The 25,238-nt window shown below is 38.5% G+C and overlaps 1 protein-coding gene across 1 annotated transcript in view; it reads left to right on the top strand.

The window, feature by feature from the left end:
- Positions 1-25,238, top strand: part of LOC139335032 (protein diaphanous homolog 3-like) — a 161,588-nt gene that overhangs the window by 36,156 nt on the left and 100,194 nt on the right. The window contains exons 8-18 of the mRNA XM_070968415.1: positions 1,251-1,387; positions 2,031-2,136; positions 4,531-4,641; positions 5,133-5,251; positions 5,478-5,594; positions 8,580-8,698; positions 8,793-8,857; positions 10,173-10,277; positions 11,968-12,276; positions 14,508-14,622; positions 22,702-22,710. Coding sequence (XP_070824516.1) covers positions 1,251-1,387; positions 2,031-2,136; positions 4,531-4,641; positions 5,133-5,251; positions 5,478-5,594; positions 8,580-8,698; positions 8,793-8,857; positions 10,173-10,277; positions 11,968-12,276; positions 14,508-14,622; positions 22,702-22,710 — 1,312 coding nt within the window. The remainder of the gene's footprint in view (positions 1-1,250; positions 1,388-2,030; positions 2,137-4,530; positions 4,642-5,132; positions 5,252-5,477; positions 5,595-8,579; positions 8,699-8,792; positions 8,858-10,172; positions 10,278-11,967; positions 12,277-14,507; positions 14,623-22,701; positions 22,711-25,238) is intronic.

The following is a 25,238-nucleotide window of genomic DNA, read 5'->3' on the forward strand; positions in this document are numbered from 1 at the left end:
AGCATTTACCCGTAGGCCTCTCTGTCAGCCCAGACCTTTCCCTGGCTAGAGAGGCATCTTGGGATGGGATGTACCGACAATGCCAAGAAGACAGGTGTTCTCTGCCAGCTGTCAGTGCATCCTTTTTTTCTTCTGCCTCACTGCGTCAATTCTCACAGTTGCATAGTTTGTATTGTCTGTCACCAATGGCATGATAATGTAATTCTTGAAGTTACCACACAATGAAACTTCCCATGAAACAACTGCATCAAGAAAACCCATTTCACCAATATAGATTTGACACGTTTGTTAAGATGCATGTTTGCTATAAAGGCATCTTGTTTCTAGCTCAGAGCTTTTACCTTATTTTATTTACCCTATTTAATATTCATTACTTTCTTAGTACCCACCGACTTGAGTTATGCAAAGTTTATCTACTTCACACTTCACTGTATATGTAAATAATGGTATGGAGGATTTGGAAAATCTGCTAGATTTTATTTGAAAAGTCTGCAGACAAATATTTAAAAAAGGTCATGAAGTACATTGTGTGAAGTCATCAGTTATATATAGTTCTTACGAAGTAAGCATACAATTTAGCTATTTGCACACAACTATTCATATACTGTACAAGGACAACATCTGAATACCACATAATTTGTTGAGCTGACTTTCTCTTCAAATGCATGAAGCTCACATCAAAGAGACAAACACAAAAATGTCATTCAAGTGTTCAGTAATGCTTAGTGTTTCTGCAAAAAGCATTTTTAAAATTGTCTTCAAATCACTCAAAAAAACTCTTTGACAGTAAAGTAGAAGTCTCTTTCATGGCTCTACAAAGACTGAATGAATTTTTGATTATTATTTGTACTCGGCATTTTTTTTTGTGGCAAAATCAAACATTGATGGATTGATTGTCTCTGTACAAATTAACCACAAACAATAGATTAACCTGAATTCTCGTCGTTCAGCAATAGTCACAGCTCTGAATGTTGCTGAAACTGTTCTGCGTTGTACAATGCTGTCATCACACAGTAGTATTATATAAAATATTATTTTTTTGTAATGAAGGTGTTCCTGCAAGATTGTTTTCTCTCTTTGTTGGCTTTAGTACACAGAATAAGGTATTCTTCATCAGTTTAATAAATACCTTGCCATTCAATCACATTATTACTTGTATTCTAAATATAGTTTGATTCTACTGTCTCAGAAGCCATTGTGTTTTTGTTGTTGCCAGAATTACAGGATATCTGGTTTTGTGTTTTCTGCAGTATGGCTTGGATCGAATCCTGGGGGAAGAGAAAAGTCTTTCACTGCTAGCAAGAGCAATTGATCCCACCCAGTCTGCCATGATGACTGACGTGGTGAAGCTGCTGTCAGCCATCTGCATTGTGGGCGAAGAGAACACGTATGTTCTGGCTTCATTCAGTCTGTCAACATACCTATATCTCACCGATCGTCTGATGTTGAAAGATGTTTTTGATTTCACAAAGTCAAGACTCTGGCCTGCACTTTTAAAATTATGGTCCAGCTGGTAACCACTCTTTTATTAATGATTAACAGTTAGCATCAAAGGGCATGGTAGTGCTTATGATGGCAAAAGGTAAAGCATAAAAACAGCCTGAAGGTTGAACTGCCACAATGTCTGTGAGTTAAATATTTGAAGTAAGGGTCTGAGATGTGTCTTTTGTGAGTGCCAATGTCACTCTTAAAAGAATAGTTTGAGAGATTTTAAATGACTGCAGTGTCTCAAGTTTAATATAACAGTATGTTCAATTCTGTATTTACAATTTGAAATTAATTACTGATTTCATCATATATTTTAAAGTATCTGTCTTAAACTTTTGTCAGAATCTTTCTCAAGTGTTCAGTCTTCAGCCTTCACTATGTTTTCAGTAAAGAAAAGCACATCCTCTTGGGCCAAATTGACAGGAAAGGAATCATGGATACAATGAAACAGGAGAGAGTTCATGGCCAAAATCTCTTTAAATGAATGTACTTCTTCATTTTTTTCACAATTGTCCTCTCATGCATTTCATGATCTCATTTAGTCTGGAAAAGGTCCTTGAAGCCATCACCACAGCAGGGGAATGGCGAACCATCGAGAGGTTCATTCCCATTGTGCAGGGACTGCGAGATCGCTCAGTTCAATTACAAGTAAGTGCAAAGTACATGTACAGCTATTGATGTCTTGTGTCCCTCAGATTTTTCTGAAAAGAAATATGCAATGGCCTTAGGAAGTTGACCATTTCAGCATATCACAACACTGTCCTCAGGTTTTCTTTGTCACTTACACATTCTTTGGCCTGGTAGTCTTTTTTTTGTCAGTTATTTTGCTTATCCTCTTGTTTTAAGGCAAAAAACTAGTGTTATGTATGGTGAATCACAGATGCAGTCACAATGGCAGCATTGAAGCACCTATATATTGCTAGTCAGAATGTTATATTCTTGCATTAATCAGTACTTAGTCTGATCTTACTGTTCTTGGAACAAATTGTTTTATGTATTGATGTTGGTTGAGTATCCTAGTTAAGGTGGATTTTAGGGATCAAACAACTTTGAAGTAACAAGGCCACTTAGAACCTTTTAATCCAATTTTAGACTTTTCAGTAATGAACATAATCATTGTGCAGTTGTTTTGGTTGCACAATTAAGATAAGGATCTTCCTTTATTTGGCTTTGCAATATGTAATAACCTCTACTGATGATATTGTTAGAATTGATGGCACAGAAACATATGCTAATAATCTGTAAAATAAGGTATATTGTAAGTGCTGAAGAAGCAAGAATAATTCCATTTTATAAGAAAACAAAACAATAGCAGTTTCAAGAAAAAAATAATAATAAAGCTACAGATTTCTTTAGCCTATACATAATGAAGCTGTCCCTTTCTCATAGTCTTCCTTCCTTCCTTACAAAGTTTACATTGTGAATTCAGAATCCTTTCTTATCCACTTTATAGTTTGATTTATTTTTTGCCATCAATTCCATATTGCCCATTTCATCATTTTATGCACTCCCTTTACATATAATCCATCCCTCTACAGTACCTCTAATCCCTCTCTTTGTGGACATAATCTTTCAGATGTATCATCTCCCGGGTGCCACGTACACTTGAGATATAGCATATGGGCCGTTTTAAACAGAGACAGCATCAGTTTGTGTCACAATAATGTAATTCATTACTAAAATATGTTGTCTGCATTTTTAATTGGTAACTAAGGGCTGTGAAGAGAGTGATCACTCATCCAGTACTTACCACACTCACGCACACATAATGATCATATAACTTGATCATGTACGACTGTTTGCTCCTTCATCATCGTGCAATGACCAATGCCAAACTTAATTAAAAAAAAAAAAATCACTTTTTTTTTTACCCTCTGTAGTATCATCTATAGAATTTGCATTAAATTTGCTCTAATTACATTTGTAGGTGTGAATCTGTAGGTGAGAGCTAAGGAAGCAAAGCGGAGGAACATAATGAGGGAAGGAAAAAGGGGAAGCAAGGAGGCTAGAATTTTCTTCATACAGAGGTGTTTAATACACAAAACTCATTTGTGGTGATACAAACATAGCCCTTCATACTGGAAAGTTTATTGACTTTGTTTTTTATTATTATTTATTGCTTTATTATTTCCCACACACAGCACAGTCTCCTTTTAACCCCATGCATTATTAAAGTACAGATGCTGTTATCCCAACCATGACAATGTGTGGTTAAAGGCTTTCTGTCCTACTTGACTACATTTATACACAGTCTCGCTGGCAGCCTTTGGCTTAGGGCAAATGTGCATTTAATCAATAAATATAAATAGATAAATGGGGGACACAGATGTCTGAATCTTTATTGACCTAATGTACTATATGTATCCAGCTGAATACAAAGCTGAAGCTAGTGTAGATGGTTGAATATACATAAACACAAATTAATAAAGTGTAAAATGAGTTTACAGACTTCAGATGTTAACATAGCATCTATATCTATCTTCTTGCTCCCCCTTGCTATTAGTTAGGAGGGCCGTGACAAAAATAAGTATGTGCAGTCAAATTGACAATGAACCTTTAAACATCTGAATATCCTTCCTGAGCTCTAACATTGGCATACCATCTTTTCACACATGAGTGAATTGCTTTACTGATCAATAATTGATTTTTCTGTCTGTGTTTGCCCGACTAGTTGAAGTCACAGGATGCAGCGATCCCTGTGCAGTAAACCAAACGCAGAGGGGAGTGAGAAACAGCTTCCAAAAGAGCGAGTTTGCCCTTAAATTGACTGTTAGTTAGTTTTGTGTGTATGGGTCTGCAGTTGTTACATTAATATTAAAATCAGCCCCCCTAGTTGGTGACTGGAGAAAATAGACATGCATTAGTTATGGTCCTCTGCTTCCAAGGGACATAACTCATTTAGAATGCATGCCGGCATGCTTTTCATCAACTTCTGGAAGAAGTCCGTCATCTCTTTCTCTGGCTCTCTCTCTCTCTTCTTTCTTTCTCCTCTCTCTCTCTCTCTCTCTCTCCCCCCCGTTCTGTGTACCCTTCCTGTTGCAGGTGGCATGCATGCAGCTCATCAATGCACTGGTTACATCTCCTGATGAACTGGACTTCAGGCTGCACATCAGGAATGAATTTATGCGCTGCGGCCTGAGAGAGATATTGCCGGTAAGCACAACATAACCACACACACAATATAAACTCACACTCACCTTATATTAATATTTAAATGAGTTGCCCACTTCAATGAAATATTGTAGATTTGCTTGCAAGCAAATAATTTATAAAACACAGAGGAGAGTTTGCATGTCCTCTGTCTGTGCCAGCGCCCAGAAACCAATAAAGTTTCTACTGCCTGGGCTAATAATCTTCCTACTGGCTTTTATACCATCTACCTAACATGTTAATCTGTTGTAAACAATGTGGCTGTAGCCGCCAAGTAAACAAATAAATTAAAGTGAGGGGCTGGTCCCCTCACCCGTTTATCATAATAGTGTTTAGAATGAGCTCCTCGTCTGTACCCGAGCTTGATGCTTCCCTTTTGGCTCTGATGTCGGAGAGGCTCTTAAGCCACACTCGCTGATATATTTTCCTCAATTTTTTTATCCCTTTGAATCTGTTTTACCTTTTGCTATTTTTCTACCTAAATCTGTCTGTAGCAACTGAGAACCATCAGGAATGAGGCCCTTGACATTCAGCTAAAGGTGTTTGAAGAGCACAAAGAAGAGGACATGATTGAGTTCTCTCATAGGCTGGAAGACATCAAGAGCGAGCTGGAATATCCTTTTGATTATCACAAACGGGCTTGTACCTCAAAGGTCTGATTCAGTGTCTGTTTCTTGTAAATGTGGCTAATGCACATTAGAAACGTTGATGACATCAAGAACAGTTATTCATAAATACAACATAAATCTTTCATTTCTTTCTTAAATCAGTAGCTTCTACATTTTTTGGGGTGAAAATGCAGTGTTTCAGTTTACGTATGAGTCCTTGACTCTCAGCACTGATGCGGGGGATGTGTTCAGTATTGTGCAGAGCACAGTGAAGGACAGCAATGCAGAACCCTATTTTCTCTCTATACTGCAGCACCTGATGCTCATACGCAATGACTACTTGGTCAGGTAAAAATCAGCACCACACACACACACACACACACACACACACACACACACACACACACACCTTTAATTAGCTCATGTGTAAGGGAACAAGCATTTTTTTTTGTTTTAAATTTTCCTCTTTTGATTCATTATGATCTTCTGTCATTTAACCCCAGTGTCTATTCATTAGCTCTTTTATTTTTTTCTTTGTAGACCAGAGCTTTTTGGCTCTGGTCAGAGAGGTATGGAGTAATATAACTGAAAGTCTTTGTGATAATAATGATAATTGACATATAGCTTCTTAATCTCACATTTTAGGTGAATGCACACACTAGTAAAAATCTAAATACTTTTTGAACACCGGTAATGATGTGCACTGGTGAGGAGCTTATGTTTTGTGGAGGTCTCACTCTTTCTGCCTTAAACCCTCTCAATGACATTGGCTAACAAAGAGAATGCTGTCTCTTTCATCTCCAAGCCATCTACAGCATCCATGGCTCCAGAGTATTTCTCATCTCCTATTAATGGTACTTTTCAAAGGCTTATTTTATGTTGGTTCACTCACAGCTGGGTATGAGTTAAACCTTGGCTTGATCAAAAGATGGAGCTCTAATCTGAAGAATATGAAATGCATCACCTGCAGTTTTTCCCCCACCCAAAAACAACACCTAAAGTGTCTGGCTCTCCTCTGGCTCCCCTGAATTAAATTTTTTTAACGTTGATATTTTCATGACAACAAACATTGGTGCCATCTGTTTTGTAAGCAATTATAACAACATAAGAATACACACAGAGACCTCCACCCCCCATGTTAATTTTTCACAAACCACGGCTTGTCTAGGCTGCACGATTTTCTTTATTTATTCTCTGGCAGATGACCTATTGATACATATAGAAAGTAACAGTTACATGTTCTATAATTTCTGCTTTGTTCAACAATAATTGATTAATTAATAATAATTTATTTTTTGCCACTGGCATCTATTGCTGAAACAGTTAGTCTAATGACCATTCACAAAGCCCTCCACTGAAAACTGAATTATGGCAATCTAGTAAGAGCAAAGCAACTGTAACTGGATTTCTCCCCATGTTGAGGCGGTGTACATGAAACTCCATTAAGAGCGATACACTGTATATAAAGAGTTGAAAAAGTGGTGTCTTTTTTAACCGTTTTCAAAAACCAAAACTTCACAAGCAAAAACTTTATGGAATTAATTCAACAGTGTGCTTGTCTGTTCTTACCTAAGCTGCTAACGTTAGCATGTCTGCCTAACTACTTACTACCTACAACACCAGAGACATTTCTCAAGCAAGTCATTCCTTATGGAATTATGGGTTAGGACTGAACAATTAATCAAAGTATGATCAAAGCTGTAATTGCAGAGTGCAACATCCACATTGCAGGAGCTGCATTTTTTTTGATAAAATGTGTCACAACAAACCATTTTAAATGAAGCATCGTGGCATTATACAGATGCTCTGGCCTACAAATCCAGATGTAAGGGATGATACTTGTTCACCCAGCACATATCACATCATCATCAGCTGTTTTTTTTTTTTTTTTTGATGAAGATGACATGTAGAAATGATCATTCCCTCTAAAACTGTGGCTCATATTGCAGTAACTGTCAAAATAATGATGTGTGATGATAAATGCAATAATTATAAAAATGTGTAAATTATTCGCATGGATGATGGCATATTTTTAATTTTTTTTATTTTCATACATGGTGTAGCTCTACAGACTACAGACTTTTTAAAAAAAAAAAAAATTCAAGAATACATTTGCTTTCCTCTGTTTTTCCTCAAGCTGTTCCATACTCTTGATGTCATTAATTTTCACGATAGGCACATAAAACATCATATCTGTATGTGATCATATGAATGCACTGCATCTCTTGTCACTGACTGGTGTACTGATCTTTAGTTATTTATTTCTGGGTGTCGTTGATGTCAAGAACATGTAGCTCCCTGTTACGCAGGGGTCCCAAAGTCACAGGGTAATGAAAGGAATGTCAGAGGCTTGACTGACAACATGCCTTATTCCATTTGATTGTTAATATTTTTGTCTTCATTCAAACAATGGTTCCATTGCGCATCTTTCATCTTCAAAATCATAGACATGGTATTCATCATGTCAGATCCAGTCTCAGCATAAGATTATAGGACGGAATTCGGAAGAGGTGGAGGGCACTAACTCTAATTTATCGCTGTTCATTACTCTCAAAGTATTCGTTAATGATTTGCTATAGAAGGTATTTGGGCTGTCAGTGACATTGTTGTAAGATAATGAGCACATCAAACAGACTCTTTCCCTTTTACTTGCGGTGGCGCTGTGGCTTCCAGCCTTGTGTGTCATCTGTTGCTGCATTATCTCCTCTCCTTCTTATTGCCACATGCCCTGTGATAATTGCATTCAACAGAGCCATTAGAAACTGTTTAACTACAGTTACTCCGAACTGCTAATAGGCTGGTGTGTATTCCCCATTGTTCAGTGTCATCAAAATAGTTCTTTTGTTGAGATCTAAGTGTTATGGGTATAAGACCCATAACTTGTGCGACATTAGTGTGTGCCTCATGTTTGCCATATTTTAGTCCCAAGAATCAGAGAAAGTTAGACTTTTTTTATCCTTAATTTCAGTTTACATCTTGAAAAAAATGGATCCTTATTGATACATAAACAACTAACCTGGAAAAAAAAAAGTAGCCCAGCTCACAGCCTGTCATGTGTTATATAACATGTTATGTTTAAAATCTCTGATTTCTATCAGGCAATGACTTTGATTGGTTGAACAGGCATAACTGTTGAAGTTACTGGGATGTGATCCTTAGACAGTCCTGTTCCTCTCACACCTGAGTCTGTCCAGATAATAGCTCTTTTTTAACCCCATGCAAAGATTAAAATTATGAAATTAAATAAATGATGCATGTTTTTGCATCTCTGTCTTCGCATCATCTTCTCATTATCTCTCTTGGCTTTATTTTCTCACTCATCTTGACTCTCAGGCCACAGTACTTTAAGATCATTGATGAGTGTGTGTCTCAAATTGTGCTCCACCGAAGTGGCACTGACCCAGACTTCAGTTACCGCAAGCGCCTAGATGTGGACTTCAGCCACCTCTTGGGTAAGTCACACCTCTGACAGTTTGTTTTAATTTCAGATATTTCAATAAAACATAAATGATCTTCATTTTTTTTTGTTTGTTTGTTTGTTTTCAGAGGTGTGTGTCGATAAAGCTCGAATTGATGAGTATGAACAAAGAGCTTCAGAACTGGCACAGAAGGCAAGTATTAAAAAACTTTTCATCCCACTACATAACCACCACACTACCCAGGCCCACTAAGGCATGCTTACATTTATTCTAATTTGTTCTATGAAATAACATCTGTTTAGATAATAAAACATCTATATTTTAGTGCTGTCAAAAATATTGCGTTATTAACGCAAATCAATTTTAACGGCGTCAACTTTGTTTGGATGTCAAGTGCGAAACGCTGAACACGGCAAATGCGAATTCTCTGCCACCTCCTTGTCAAAACCAGGTGGCAGAAAATGACATAAATTTAAAAAGCTCTCTGATTCTTTTCCCAAAAAATAAAAGAGATGTCTTTTGAAAGTGAGCATGAGACTGATTGCCTTACAATAGTTAATCCCATATTACAGTCAAAGAAACCAAACATTTTTTGTAATTCAAAAAGACAACTTTTTGTCAGTGATGTAGAAAACTTGTTCTGGGGTGGGGGTGGGTGGGGAACCTTTTCCTGTCGAGGGCCATTTTAATTTGTTATAACGTCCTTCAAGGGCTATGCTCAGGCCACTCAGATACAGCAATTGTATCAGGGTGGCACACTGAATTCATGAATTCATATCACACTAATCTCTGCGATGACTGGAACTGCTTCTCTTTGGTGAGGCGTCTCTCAGATGATAGGGTTGGTGATGCTACTCACAGCTGGTTTTCCAGGTTTGGGTCAGTCAATCTGGGGCAGAACCTGGTCTTTCCAAGAGTCAGTTTTGAAAAGAGCTGCTCGCAGTAGTGGGTTGTTGCTCTGCAGCTCAGCAGTTTTGTGTCGAAGGTTTCAGCTTCTTAGCGATTAGCTAGCTAAGCTAAACTTACCTGCATAATGTTCCAATTTGGACGCAGTCTTCATTTTGTCATATTTCCTTTATTGCTGAAAAAGTAGTAGCTTTTTTGTTTTTATGATTGGCCTCACAGGCCAGATCAAACAGTCCCTTCAGGCCAGAGCTTCCCCACCCCTGCTATAGATGAATAAGAAAATGTGAAATGTGTGAGGTCAAATGGATTAGCTGCTGTGATAGCAGCAGGGGTAGCAGCAGGTTGCAGGTCCTGATTAGAAGGTTGGACTCATTGATTGGCATGTGTGTATGGTGCTTAATGAATGGGTGTTTGACAAATGTTAAAATTCAATCAGTAAATAAAGGTAATCAAGGTGAAATAAATGTTGATTACATAGATAATTATGCCATTAGACATAAACGATTTTAACAAAAAGCGGCTTATGTTAATTCCTAGTTACATTAATTCAATATCAGTGTGTGCTTGTGTGATTAATTGGGATATGTGTTTCTCTTTTCAGTTTGACGAGGAGTTTCTTGGCAGGCAGGAGGCACAAACTCAACTGGTTAAGTGTGAAGAAAAAATAGCTGAACTCCAAGCAGAACTGCAGGCCTTCAGGTCCCAGGTACATGACCTGTACATTTTGTTTTCAGTGTCACTTTTTGTAAATTGTGTTAATTGTTTAGGAGATGTCAGAAAATACTACCTTTGATTACTCCGCACAACTCCCTTAATCTATCTCAGAATGATTCAACTTTCTTTTCTTACTTTCCATTATGAGATGTTCTTTTTATTTTGTGGTGCCGGGTGTGGATGGGGTGGGGGTTTTTATCCACTGGAGCCTGCAGTTTGGTTTGACATGGAGGCTGCTCTGGCTATGCTGGCTAGCTGACACTAAGTCTAATGAGAACACTGACCATTTCAGATTCTCTGATCTTTATCCCATAAGAGGAAATTGTTCTAAAAGCAATTTATTCTGACAACCCTCTTCAACCTCAGTACTGGGCAACCCCCCCAAACACTCCAGAGAATTGCTCCCACGTCCCGGCACTGTAAGATAACTACACACTCAGAAAGGAGAAGAGAACTTCCTTTTTATTTTCCTGATAATTTTTCAATTTCAGAGAGCAAACACAGAATGAATACTCAAATAGTAACCTGGTTCAAATGACGATGGTACATTTAGCCAGAGTTGTTACATACACACACTTTGTCTCACTGTCTGTGTCTGTGGTAGTGTAAATCTTACCAACACACGCAACCACACTTGTTAATTCAGTAAAGGTGTCCTTCCCCCTCTAGAGAGGGTGCCAGAGTAAGGGCCAGGGGTTGACCTTTAGTGTGTGTCTTTAATCTAAAAGTGGTGCATGGATCAATAAGCCATTTGCTCTGTATGATACAATTTACGAAGCTTTGTAGCTCCGGTTATAACATTTGATTTTTAGCGTTGGAAAAAAAACAAATTATTGCGCTATGTGGGTATCTGAACAGAATCTGGACATTTTATGAGCATTTGGCCTCTGCTGGATGGTTGAGAGAGCATGCCTCCGTTATTTGTAGCAATGGTGTTACAGAAGAAAGCATACTGAACCACTCATTTAGCAGATGGTCTCGTTCATCTGCTACCATTTTTTCTGACCAGTTTCAGTTGTTTTTTTTTTCTTTTTTTTTCCTGAAATGTAAATTCTATAATTATTTAATTTATCTGGGAAAGTGTTTCTTGAGCATGACACACTGTAAAACATCCCCAATGAGAAAAAGGCAGAATGTTCTGTTATTGAGTATATTCAGCAGAATTAAGCAAAGAAAATCTGCTGATGAGGTTGGCAAAAAAGAACCTTTGTTCGTTGAAGCTAGAATAATAAAAACAAAAAAATTGCCACCTCAAAAATATTGTACGACTTGTTTAACTTCATAAATGCTGTGAAAAGACAATTTATTTGCCCTTAAATTGTTCTCTTGGTCCTTGGAACTAAATAATTTGTCAGTTGATTCAACAATTAAATAAAGATTAAATAAAAAGTGGTTCATACATCTGCCTAGATAAAGGAATATGAAGTTGATACTGCAGTGACAAGGTTTTTGGATCTTGGCATTGTTTCAAAGCAGTTCGGGGTTTAAAAAAATGTAACGGTGGCTTTGCATTATCGTTTTATTTTATTTGTGTTCAGGGCTCCTCAATGTTACTTCTTTGTTCTGGGTATTTACACTAATTGGCAACGTTTTTCTTACAAGACCATTTCATGAATTTTAGGCTACCATCTGTATTCTCAATGTAATAATTGTCCTGAGTTCTTCTCCCCCCCCCTTTCCAGTTTGGAGCTGTACCTGTGGGTGTCTCCTCTGCCCATGTTGGACAGGCATTCCCATCTGGGCCTCCACCCCCTGCTCCAGCACCTGGGGTGCCAGCTCCTCCTCCTCCACCTCCTCCGCCTCCGTTACCTGGCTGTCCTGCCCCACCTCCTCCACCTGGAGTGCCTCCTCCATTTGGTGCCCCCCCCCCACCTCCTCTAGGATTTGGGGGTATTCTAAGCTCTCCCACCCAGCATGCTCTGCCTTATGGCCTCAGGCCTAAGAAAGACTTCAAGCCTGAGACCTCCATGAAGCGCCTCAACTGGTCCAAGGTAAAATGCTGCAAAAGTGTTTTACACAGCCAACTGTTTTGGAATCCGGCTTGTAACCACCTCCATTTTCATACATGTGGGTGACATAATATGGGAAAAACATCTCAAAATAATGCAGTCTAATATACTACTAACTAAAGCCTCAAAAATACTGTAGAGTTGAATTAACACCTTACTGACAAAGTCAAAAATGTATGATTTATTCCTAGGATATGCCAGTATATTGGAGTATTTAGAGTGCCAGTATTTGGATTTGTAGAGGTGTATCTAACTGATAAGTGGCAGCATTCTGGATGTCTAGAGTATAAAGAGATATATTAGAGAAGAAATGTATTTTATTTATCACACACAGGTTAGTTGCACACTACATGCACACACGCCATGCTTCCGTGAAATTATTTTCTCCACCTTTAACCTGTCCTTGGTCCATCCTTCCTCCGCGGCAGACCAGGAGCGGTGGGCTGCCAGCCAACAGTGGCGCCCGGGGACCCAACTCTGTTTGTCACTCTGGTGGTGATCTTCTTGCATGTTTTTAGTGGGGGTTATTTAAGGAGGATACCCCAGGTGAGCACGGGGAGAACATGCAAACTCCACACAGAAAGGCCCCCTTTTTCCTCAAGTAGGCACTGAAGGCATGGTGGAGGACACCAGCGCCCACAGCGGGATTCGAACTGGGACCTTCTAGCTGTGAGGCGACAGCGTTACCACTTGTCCCACCGTGCCACCCAGATGTTTTCCGACTCTGCTGGATAATGATTAACTGAAAGTTTGGGACACGGAACTTAAAATTTAGGCCAGATATTTATAGTGCCCCCCTTCTCTGCTCTTTGTTCCTTTCTTTCCTGATGTTCATTGGCAGCACCTGAACAGTACAGATGTTTTCCTAAGAATTAAAAACAACTTTCGACCACTGTGCCAAGCCAGCAATAGTTGAAAATAACAGACGATCAGATGCTACTATCAGAGCAGCCTTAGCCTTTACAGATGTTGTTCTCTCCAGAGCAGTATTAGTTCACATTCAAGTGATATTAGTTTGTGGTTTGATTAATAATTTAATCTCAGATGAACATCAGTACAGGTGTTCAACAAACTAAACCATATGCTTGGAAAATCAAGTGAACCTTTTAGTGGGACATGAGGAGGACTTATGGCACAGCTGTATGAGAAGCTCACATATGGTTATGTTTGGTACAAAGCTGTTCTGAAACTTCAATAATAAGATTTCAAACTTCCTACTCCCAATTGCGTTGGCTCAGCCAGTTTTAAAGAGTGCCCACTAAACATTTTAATGATTGGAGTTCAGTGATGAAACCATTTTTGACAAACAGGGAGACCCTCAACAACCTAGCAGCAGCAAAGTCTTGTTGTCACCGTGTGCATCCAGCAGATATAGGGCCACCTGGACATCCCATTAGCGTCACATTTCACCCGACTCCAATGGTCCAAGTAAATTTAATATTAATGAGCATTTCAGCCTCACTGGTCCATCAAATCCCTCAAACAATATAGGGGTTTCTTAGCTCCTGTTGCCCCATCTAAGCTTGGTGCTGCCAGTGACAACTCTCAGTTTGATATGAGAAGCAAAGATTTGAAAAACAACCCTTTCACATAACAGGAAGTGTTCATTCGGAAAAAAACAGCTTAATGAGTTGCATTGAATTTGAAGAAATTTCTATTTTTTGAATCCCAAGGCGATGTGTTGTGTGTGTGCATGTGTGTTTCTACCATATTATTCTGATTGCCAATAATCTGATAGAATTAAAAACAAAAAGATTACACTAAATTCTTTCTATTGTCAGCTGTTGATCAGGATAATCTGGAACATGGTAAATGACAAAGAATTGCCAAAAGAAAGCAATGGACTTGGTTCCTCTGTATGCAATGTGTTTTTGTGTATGCAGACCAAAAAGTATTCAGACCAAAGATATACAGTATTCTTTTACAGTAAATTGAACATAGGTACTGTGCAATTGCTTAACAATAATAGAAATCCAAAAATGTGATTTTAATTGGTAGTTGTAACACATGCAGTAATTACTTTGGGCACGGACAGGACTCTTCTGCAGCAAGTCCATGTGGAATAGTCTTTTGTAGCTTTATCATGTGACTAATAACTGATTAGAATGATGTATTTTTCTTACATTTTATTTTACAGATTACAGTGGCTACAGAGGGAAATGTCAGAGCCATGTATTAAGTAAATGTGCTGAACTGCCGATGTGTGTTTTCAGATTCGTCCCCAGGAAATGTCAGAGAGCTGTTTCTGGGTGCGGGCTGATGAGGACCAATACGCAAAACCAGAATTACTCAGCAGAGTTGCTCTCACTTTTTGTTCACAGCGAACAGGTCAGACTCTCACTGCATTTTTATATACATATATATTCAATTTCCATCCATGTGACCTCTACACTTGTATTCTGAGACAGCTTTGTTGCCAATAACAGACAGGTGTTTTAACTAAATATTGCATGATTTATTTCTTTGTTTTTATTCTTTTGTAGCCTTTAAATCCGTCTCCCTGTCCCAGCTTTCTGGTTCCTGATTGTGGTACTTTGTGTCAAATTTTTAGTGTGGTGTTAGGGAGGAAAATGGCAGTGTGTCTCAGTTGAGCTGGAGTGGTAAAACAGAGAAGAATAATGTGAATGCCGTTCTGTTTTTGTGTTGTGCATGTGTGCGTGCAGACATCTGTGCTTGGATGTAATTTGCAATGTGTCTTCATTGAGGAGGGATTGCATGACAAAGACACAAGCAAGTATGCGTGCCTGCACCAACCCTCAAGGCCGCAAGCGGTTTGTTTCTTTATCACTTTCAGTGAATGGACAGTGAGATACGCATGACAGAAATCATCCCTTATTCTATAGAGTTCAATTTGGTCCAATTTTCACTGCTTTTTCAAATGTAGGTGGAGGTCTGTAAATGCTAAATTAACTAGAATGCTGATTTATTTTCCATGCCCCATTTATTTCAAAGTTTCCTTGGCCAGTACCATCTCTAATGTGTTATTCTAGTGCAGTTGTGGGAGATATGGATCAAAATATTATTACCACGGCACTTCAACAATCCACTGAGTAAAATTCAGTCAAACACAAGAACTATGAACAGTGTACTGAAGACTTTAGCTAGCTTAGGTAATGCTTACCAATATGGGGTGTTGGGTCAGGACACAGAGGCTGGCTTTTGGTTTATAGAACTTTACTGAGGCATCTGCTACATAGGCACAATTATTTAGTCTTATCCATATGCCTGCCACATTGTAATGTTTGTGTGGGTATGTGGTCTAAACAGGAGAATAAAACTCATTATGAATATGATTAAACAAGAAACACAAGCCCAAGTTAGCAATTAAAGAATTAACATAAAGATAAAGCATCTAACTCTCAGTTGTTAGCAGCAGGCGAAACCATACACATAAACAGAAGGAATCTCTCATCCAGCAATTAGTATGTGGTTTAATTACTGAATTTAACAAGGCTCTCGAGCTATAGCTGATATTAGCATTGGCAACCACCAACTAACAACTATGGGCCAGCAGAACAGCACAAACAGAACAGCACAAACAACCTGTTTAGCATCAACATAACCACACAGCAGTCAGTTGATAAGTACTGATAATCACTTTTTAGTGATTTATGCTGACAATAGTTACGGTTTACTTGGTTGAATTCCTTTTACAGCGATCGGCCATGTTTGCTATGCAACATGTGCATTTCCCAAGCCTGCCTGGGCAGGGCTTGCTATGTAGTGATGTTTTAATATGATCTATTACATATCAGTCAGCAGTCAGCAGTCCCCATAGTTGTCTTGCTATTTTGGATTTTGGTGGGCTTTTTTGGCCGTTCCTGGTGGTAATGTTACACAGTAAGACACCATACAGTTACGTCCTCACACATTAGTATGGCAGGCAAGATCTGGAATATTCATGAACAAGGTTGTTGGAATGATTAAAGCTGGAGCAGGAGGTAGCAAGAGATGTTATCAGTCTTGTCCTCTCCTGTGCTTGGTCTATTAGTCCCTCCTCTGATGATTTATTCACATGTCTTGTGTTTTCTTTCTTGTCTTGTCACTGACTCTGCTAGCTTATGCCAATTTGAATTATTCATCCAGGCGTTATCTACCTGTCACAACTCTATGCCGCTCCTCTCAAGGCACACAAGACCCCCCTACACACAAGAACACCCTTGTTACCTACACTCAAGGCATTGAATAATAGAGGCAGATCTAAATGGCAAACAGGCTGACAGACAGTCAAACAGATGTTCTCGGGAGAGGGCAAAGGAAGGGTGTCCATCAGCAGACAGTTGTACTTTCCTGTTCTGCATGAACGTGGCTTTTCTCTTTCTGCTTCTGGGTAATGACCCATAGTCTGTGCACATTCACATACAGCGTTTTATTTTACCGTAATCATGAAACATCATATGAAGAGGCACTCAAAAGCATGGCTGCTCTTCACGCAGTATGCTGGCCGCCTGGTTTGTAACTGCTCATGGGTAATGCATTTGAGATTTGGTGAGAAAGGCATGAAGCATTTGACTAAATCAAGCCTTTCTCGTGGTTTAAGTCCACCCTCTTAGTTGAGTTTCCTCCCTGTTTTCTTGCATCCCTGTGGAGGTTGTTGGAGCAGCATGACTGATGGTTTGAGCTGTCGGACCCAGTTGCTACTGCTGCTGTGTGTCAGCGAGCGTACGTGTATGCATACATGTGTGTGGGCTTGTCTTATGATTAACACAACCATGTAGCATCATGTTTCATCTCATTTAAGAGCAGCAGCATCTGGATCGACATTAAACATTGAAAAGGACACAGTATGAAGCAGTATTCACTCGGTTTTTCTTATTAAATATTAATTTACATCCCTTGAAACTTCCTTTTTCTATCGTGATGTTTGTGGCTCTTGCTGTTATTTTCTAAGAGAATCAATGCCATCCTGTACACAAACTGCAGAATTTGGATGGGGACTTGGAACAGTTTGCTTGGAGACCATCAGTGTTGGATTTTTGGCAGACCTCAACTTAATCAAGTGTAAATAAAAAGTGATTACAGTGATTGTTTTTTGTTATTATTGAAATTATTAAAATAAGGCTTACACATTCAGCCAGGATTTATATTACTGAACTTGGAAGAGTAAAACACATTTTTGTTTGGCTGAGTATACATTATATTCACAGCGGTAATATCCTTCGTCTCCTCTGTTTATCTATTCAGAGTGGGATGTGGTTTTTGGCAAAGGGTCAGGGCCACTTTAACACATGTCAGTGCGCAAATTGCAGTGAATGGGTGTTCTTACTTTTGAGGGAGCAGGTCAGAGCGAACAAAATTAAATAAGACCATGCTGAATAATATGAGTTGATTTCTGTGCTCTTCTCTCAAGTCTTTGCTTATTAGCGGCAAACCTTTTATACAAATGTCCTGTCCTAAACAATAAAAGTTAATGGAGCCTTTCAATTTGGGACAAAACAGTGAGAGGATGCCGCTCTGTAATATCTTTAAGGTTATGTCTTTAGACTAATAGAGCATCAAACGCAGGAGAGGTGACAGGAGAGGTAAAAAGAAGAAACTTACGTTAAAATGGCCTTCATAAATTGCGTGTTTGCTTGTGCACTTTGATTTATCATTAATTCTCTTTGCTTTCCTTCATTCACACCATCACACATTACTTACGCAGGCAGGGTATTTTTTCTTTGACAAACTATATTGTGAGGTTGTTCTTTACTTGTCTCTTCATAATCTTCTTCCCCGATCTGTCAGGTTATAACAACTCATGTGGAAGATCAGTTCCTTTTATTGACTCTGCACAAACAACACTTAATTACTGGGCCTGCAAAGAGCAACACAGAGAAGCAATTCTTCTGTGAATTGCTTCTCACGTCCATCATAAAATGAAAAGTCGCACTAAAATTCTGACTTTTTGTTCTGACAAAATCTTTATGGTTGTATTGTTTCTGGCACCTTAAACTTAAAGAAGAGATATTCGAATCCAGACTGAGAGACTCTGTTCTGTTAAGCAGCTAAGGTCAACTAAATATTTTCTACTAAAGCTATTTATTCTAAACAAGAACAATCCTGAAGAAGTAGTGTAATGATCACTCCTTTCTCTTTGCAGGCTTGTATTTTGGCTCTATTTTGACTAAATACTCTTACCTCCAGGCTTGACTATACTGTACCTCAAATTGTTCTAGTCACTGTGTGAACTCAGTGATTTGCGTGGCTACTTACACCTCAACCTGATGAGCATCAAGCACTTCTACATCTGTTGAAGACAACAGCCTTATTAGTCGGGAGATGATGCAGGATCCAAAATGAACTTTTTGGTCTATCTGCAAATGGCTGATAAACTAAAATAAATTAATGGCCAAAATATTTTTCAACCGATGTGACGATTTGCAGTGCATTCAGTGCCCCCCTTCCTGCGGTGCTGCTACTCTTTTTCTGTAAAAAATATCAAAATCTCATTTTCACAATTTAAATTTGAATATATATTAGAATTTAGAATATTCTTTGACAGCCCTACTGTCTGAAACTAATAGACAAGCATGAAAGCTGCTACACAGTGGAAGGTTGTCACTAAAAAGCACAGATATTCATATACAATGTAACACATGCACACAAACATAACTAAGTATACATGCTGCAGGAGAGGCAGGGAACATATATCAAGTTTAATTGTGACTTGCTATAGTAAATCAATGCTGGTGGTCAGATAGGATGTACGTTGCTGCAGAAAAATGTTGTTGATTTTCTATTTCCTCACTCATTAAAAGCAATGTCACTCTGCCTGTATTCTTAATTATGATGCCTGGGTACAAACAAACCAGCTGTTTGGCCAGTTAGGGTCACTCAAATGCTTTTTTCATTAATGAAACACACAAACACACTGCATCAGACATAGACTTGTTATAGGTTTGCCAGAAAAAATACAATCAGTGGCTACTACCACTGGACAAACTTGGCTTGTCTTCCATCTAACCAATATCCATCTCAAGATTTTGAGCTCTCGAGGATGATTTTGGAGGCCCAGCCAAAATCTGAATTCATTATAGAGATGATTATGATTTGAAATTTTACACATATCCATCGCCCCAGCAAATGAATCTGGCTGACATTTTCAGTTTTTGTATCTGATATCTTATGTCTAATATCTTGACTATAAGAATGATTGACGTGAAAATTGGTTACAGACATTTATGGTCACCATGGGATGAATTGTGATAATCCCCTGACCTTTCTTCTAGCACCATCATGAGGTCAAAGTAGAGTATGTCAAATACTTTTTGTGACACTTCGAGCTGTTATAAACTAGCTGTGATCACTGATGTGGTCAGAGTTTCGACAGACTTGAACCTTTCAACCCATAGAAGTCAGTGCAGAGATGCTTGCCCTCCATACAAGACCAAGCATGGAGTTGCTTTTAAATACTCCCTGAACTGGAAGCTAAGACAGCGCTCCCCCTCTTTTGTATCACTTTCCACTTCTCCTTCCCTGTGTGCTCTCTCACAACACAGCTGCTGTTCCACGAGAGTCAGTGCATGCAGGCGGACAGCTTGCTTTGTGTGAGATGAAGCGGCTGTATAGTGTCTGTTTCCTCATAAGTTCACAAAATAATAAAACTTTCCATCAAAGCATGAGAAGTAGGAGGTGTGGAGTGAGTCTGTGCATAGTGGAGGGAATGTCAGAAACTCAGCCAGCCCCCTCAACATTTCTCGTGCTAACGTTTCGAGCCGAGCCATTTCAGGCAAACTGAAAGGAAAAGTTTGAAGATTTTTTTTTCTTTCAAGAGGTAGACAGACATTTTAAGTTCTTGAGGCAAAGATAATAGGTTTAATAGAACCACCAGCGCCACTGTTGATGCTGCTGCCACTGCTTATGCTCCTGGAATAGTGGTCTTATGACCATTCAGGCTGTCTTTTATAGCCACTTACCAAGGCGAGACATGTAGACTTTACACGGCTCCATACTGCCATCATTTACTTGCAGTTTACTACCATCTTTGGAGACAGTGTGATTTTTATAAATTTCAAATATGCTTCCTTTTTTCATCATTGTATTTCACGTGAAACATCACAAGGAGTTTTTTTCTACTCGTAATGTGTTAACTCAAAGTTAGTTCTCATTGTTTGAGCTCTGGAAGCTTCATGTTTCCACATCACGCTAAGTTGAATAGTGTAACAGGACTGGCTTCCAAACTCTTTGTGATGTCACAAATCGTGCTCGTAGTCTTGCCCTTCTCGTGTCAAACTCTGCACATACATTTTGCACAGTGAAAGCTCAAACATTCAACTGTTGAAACATGAAGAAAAATATATTTTTGAGTGGTGGGAGACTTCAAACTTTATATCAAGTGCTGGTTTGTGTAATATCTGGTTTGAGGAGGTGCTATAGTGCCCCTTTTAAAAAGTCATGGAATATGACTTTCTCTTAAAGCACTACTTCACTTTGTGACTTTTTCCTTTAACATAAAACAGCACATTGTTATTTCTGTAAATTGTCTATTTATTACCAAAGCATTTCTCAGGATGCACGTTGATTTAAGAGCCACTCCTAAAATTTTCATTTGGGAGCACCAGTGCTTCTAGTGGACAAGGTTAGTCTCAAGCCCTGCTTTAATATGTAGGATTTTGCCCCAGGGATGCTCATATACAGTTCCTCAATAAATCCTAATATCTATATTCATTATAGTATCGACTGGTCTTGCCATTAAATAACTATCCTAACATAACAATCTTTCCCTGTTCTTTCTCTCTGCTCTCCCTCTGACGGCCTGGTCAGTTTATGCCATTACAACTCCAGGCACGCAGTCCTATTTCTTCCTACTGGCTTACTGAGATGTAGTTGAAAGATTGTATTATCTTATTTCATCCAGATTAAATCTATCTGCCATGGAGCAATTTTTCCACAAACATGAATGATGCAACTTATAAACTTTTACGTAAGTGGCTGTTTCGTGCAATGTTTATGTGGTATTGTTTATTCCATTTCCTCACCGACATGGGAAAAATTACAATCATTCTCGAAACAGGACAAGTGCTGATATAATAATATTAATGATAACAGTAAGTTTGTAAGTTTGTTTATTTAGTAACTTTTATGGAAAACTTGCAGCTCAAAGTGCTTTACATTTCAAATAGAATAAAAACAGGAAACTAAATAAATGTAAATGAAAGTTGCATATGAAAAAAGACTATGTTGAAGTTGTGTTTTGTTGGTAAAAGAGGAGGTGTTATATGACAGAAGTCGTTCACATAGCTTTCAGGTTGAATATGAATACAAAGGGGTTAACTAAAGTTGATGATTATATCCACCAGTGAGGATTATTTCATTGTGATAATGAATTAAGCATAGCTAATGATGCTTCAGTGTCTGCCCCTGAACTCCGAGCTAATATGTTCCCTTGACATCTGAAGACTTTAATTGCAGGCTTTGTGGTTTCTGTCTCATATATTGAGCATGGAGCCTGCATGGGTAGAGAGGAATCCTTCTCAGAGCTTCATCATGGAACTTCAAAAGAGAGAGAGCTGAAAGTGGCATAAGCTGCAGCACTATTTAATTCATTCCAACAAATTGTCTGCTGACCCATGTAGTGAGTAACAGTGAAGTGTCTGCAAACATCAGCATTTTTATGGTAATGTATCAACTTACGTGATGGCACACATACCAGATGGGGCTTGTGCTGTTTTATTGAAGTGTTTTTCAAGAAAAACACATGAGGACTTGGGCAGCGACTTTATTTTTGTCGGAAAAATTCACACACCCATCAAAGAATTTGAAGTCCCTTAGAAAATTGTTTTACGTGTTTGAAGCTTGTGAATTATTTTTTTCTTACACAAGTTTTTGCTTCAATCACTGGTGTGAATGTGGGTCCAAACGCATTCATGCTTGTATTCAAAATCAGAAGACAGACAAGATCTGTAAATAGGCAAGTCGGTATGCTGATGAATGCAATGAGCAAGAACCAAATCTCTGACCTGTGTTATATGATGTGATCATGAGACTGTCTGCATTGACTATTAATGTCACTGGTGATTCAAATCATGCATTACTGCCAGAACATTAAAACTATTTCCATAAATTGACGGGTCTCGACATTCTATAATTCTCTGTGATTCTGAGAAATTTGAACTCTGTTCTGTTCCCACTTTTGGCAAGTCTGTTATTGTGAAGTTCAAAACAGTGATACTTCGTCTGGTAATACTTACAGAATCCCTCTGTGGACCATAACATCACTTTATATTTAGTGCAATGGTTTCAGTTGTCTCTCTGCTGACAATGATGCTGTCTGAAATATGGCTTGCTTCAAACATCACTAACCAGCTTTTCTTCTTTCTCGTTTGCTCTGTCTTTCTCTTTCCCTTTCTCCTCTCGTTTTTGCTTTTTTTTCCTTGCAACTTCTTCTTGGCTGCATTACCTGCCTTCACGTTTGCGCCGGAACAGAAAACAAAGGTTAGTGTTTTTGGCTTTCACCAATTAGTTGTTTTTCCTCCTCAATTTATGGTTTCAGTTTTAGTTGTTTCCACACTTAATCCAGATTCATATTTCATATTTTGTGAAACTGCAGATAAATTAAGCATTAAAGGTTTTTATTTAGCTCTTAAGGACGTATCGCCTCTTCGGTAGTTGAATTGAGATAATGTCCATGTTGACATGATGACACTACTTACCATTAGTATTTTATTTTTATTACTAATCTGTTTCAACACTCCAACATGTATCGCTAAATGCAAATAACAAACACAGTTATGAGTCTGGAGTTTCTCATACACCTTTATAAAATAAATTTTAATGTGATTATTAAATTACAGATTTGAAGGGCATACTGTAGAAATGCCAACACATTAGGACACAGTTTGAAACCACAGTGGTGACATTTTCGAAAATAAAGAATTATTTGCATGAATGGAAGAATGGAGGGGAAACTATACCCTCAGCCGGACCCGGCTGAACAGTCTGACTGGAGGACAGTTCTTGACCACAAAGCACATTGATTCAATTCACCTCCCACTTTATTTTTTGGTGGTGCAATGCCATGACTTCTACGGCTTGCTCTGTTTTAAAGGAGCATTACCATTTATCCTGTCAGCTCTGACCTTGAACAAGAGAATCATATGAGAATGTGTGGTACATGGATGGACTGCATTTCACACAGCAGTTCAAAGCTGTATGTCTTCCACATTTGACCTGACGCTGCTTTCTTTCCTTTAGTAATGAGTGTGTGGTCTGTCTTTCGATTTTGTGCTTTTTAAATGGAACTCAGGACTGTCAATTTTTTACTGAAAAGTTGATTGTGTTGGTGGCCTTGCTGTAGGCTCTTACAGTAAAAATGTCAATAACAATTGTAACTTGCTTCCCTACTATTTGTTGAATTTTATCATCTTCATACTCATGGCCATATACTTTTTCAAATGTTTATGGTGTGACTTTAAAGTGAAGGCCATAGTAGTTGGAGTTACTAATTGCTAAACATATATCAGATCTCTTTCTCCAGTGTGTTGATACTCAAATACGCAAAAGAAATGTGATTAAGGTGTATACAGTCCTTCATAATGCGAGTAAAGACACAATACTCCAGGTATCTTAATGCCATTAAGCTTAAACTGAGCTTAATCGCATTAACATAATCAAAGTATGGTGTTTACATGGGCTCCACCATACTCACATTAAGGCCTTAATCGTATTATAATCGCATTATTAGTGTCCATGTAAACATAGCCATTGATTGATTGATACGGAGACTGTTATGTATTTTTTGAATTTTCATCAGTCGAGTTTGGCATTTTAACTTTAAGCTACCAATGGCTGCCAGCATTCATCATGCTGTACTATTAAGAAAAAGTGCCACAGTAATTAACAGTAATTATCTGTAATATCATTGAACTAATGATTTCTTTGAAATCAGTACAGTTTTAATGAAAACACAAGGGAGAAAAAGAGACACCACTTCTTTTTTCTCAGCCTTTTCTCTGATTGGAACAGAAAAGAAGAAAAAAGGGAGACAAGCAAATGTAGTAGTGAGTGGACGCCCAGAGAGAATGCTGACAGCTCTCAGAACTTACAGCCGTTTCTGTGATTTCACAGATAGCCTCTAGAGAAGCTCTTTTGGATCATCAGTGTCAATAGATAGAGATAAAACATGCATAGCAGGGCTTTCCTGTGGCTGTTTGCCAGAAGAGAGGGTGAAAAATCACAGAATGTTTTAGAGACACTGGCAGGTGGGAATTGAGGGATATTTGGAACTTTACTACCTTTATAGTGTTCTACTAATGTCACATCTGGTAGTTTGTATTTATTCAGTTCTACCACCAGTGAGGATACTTTCTTTGAGTTTCACATTAAGGGGCGCCAGTGGAAACAAACCAGTAGAGTGCTGCCTCTCTGTCATTCTGCCTCTCTTTGTTCAGTTTTTGTTCTTGGATGTAAAGAATAAAAACACAGCTCTCTGGTTGCTTAAGTTACTTGATAAGCTATATCAGGCTTTAGCTACACAGACAATTCATGTGAGGATGAATTCATTGTCTGTTTTTTGTCCATTTGTGGGACTTGCTCATAGTAAAAACATAAAGTAACCACCATTATCCTTTAAATAAACAGTGTACCACTATGCTGATTATTCAATCTAAGCAATATACAGTATCTTATATATCTTCCATAACATCTCTCTTTTTCAATGTCTTCATGGTAATTGGTATTAATTGGTATCTTACCTCTTAAACAAAAATATAAGGCTTTTATTGTGTATTAGGTTTAAAAGACAATTGAATTTGACCTTGGAATTATTGTTCTTGCTGTATATTGCATCGTTTAATGGTTACAGTATCTTTCCCACAATGTGGGGGAAGGCTGTGCATTAATCCCACTGTTGGCGGTTTGATCCCTGGCTTCCCCCCGTCCATATGTTGAAGTCCCCTTTAGCAAGACTCTGAACCACACACTGAGTTGCTCCCAATGAGCAGGCCCCTTGCATGGCGGCTGAA

Source organism: Chaetodon trifascialis, chromosome 1 (assembly GCF_039877785.1).
Source record: "Chaetodon trifascialis isolate fChaTrf1 chromosome 1, fChaTrf1.hap1, whole genome shotgun sequence".
NCBI classification, from domain to species: Eukaryota; Metazoa; Chordata; class Actinopteri; order Chaetodontiformes; family Chaetodontidae; genus Chaetodon; species Chaetodon trifascialis.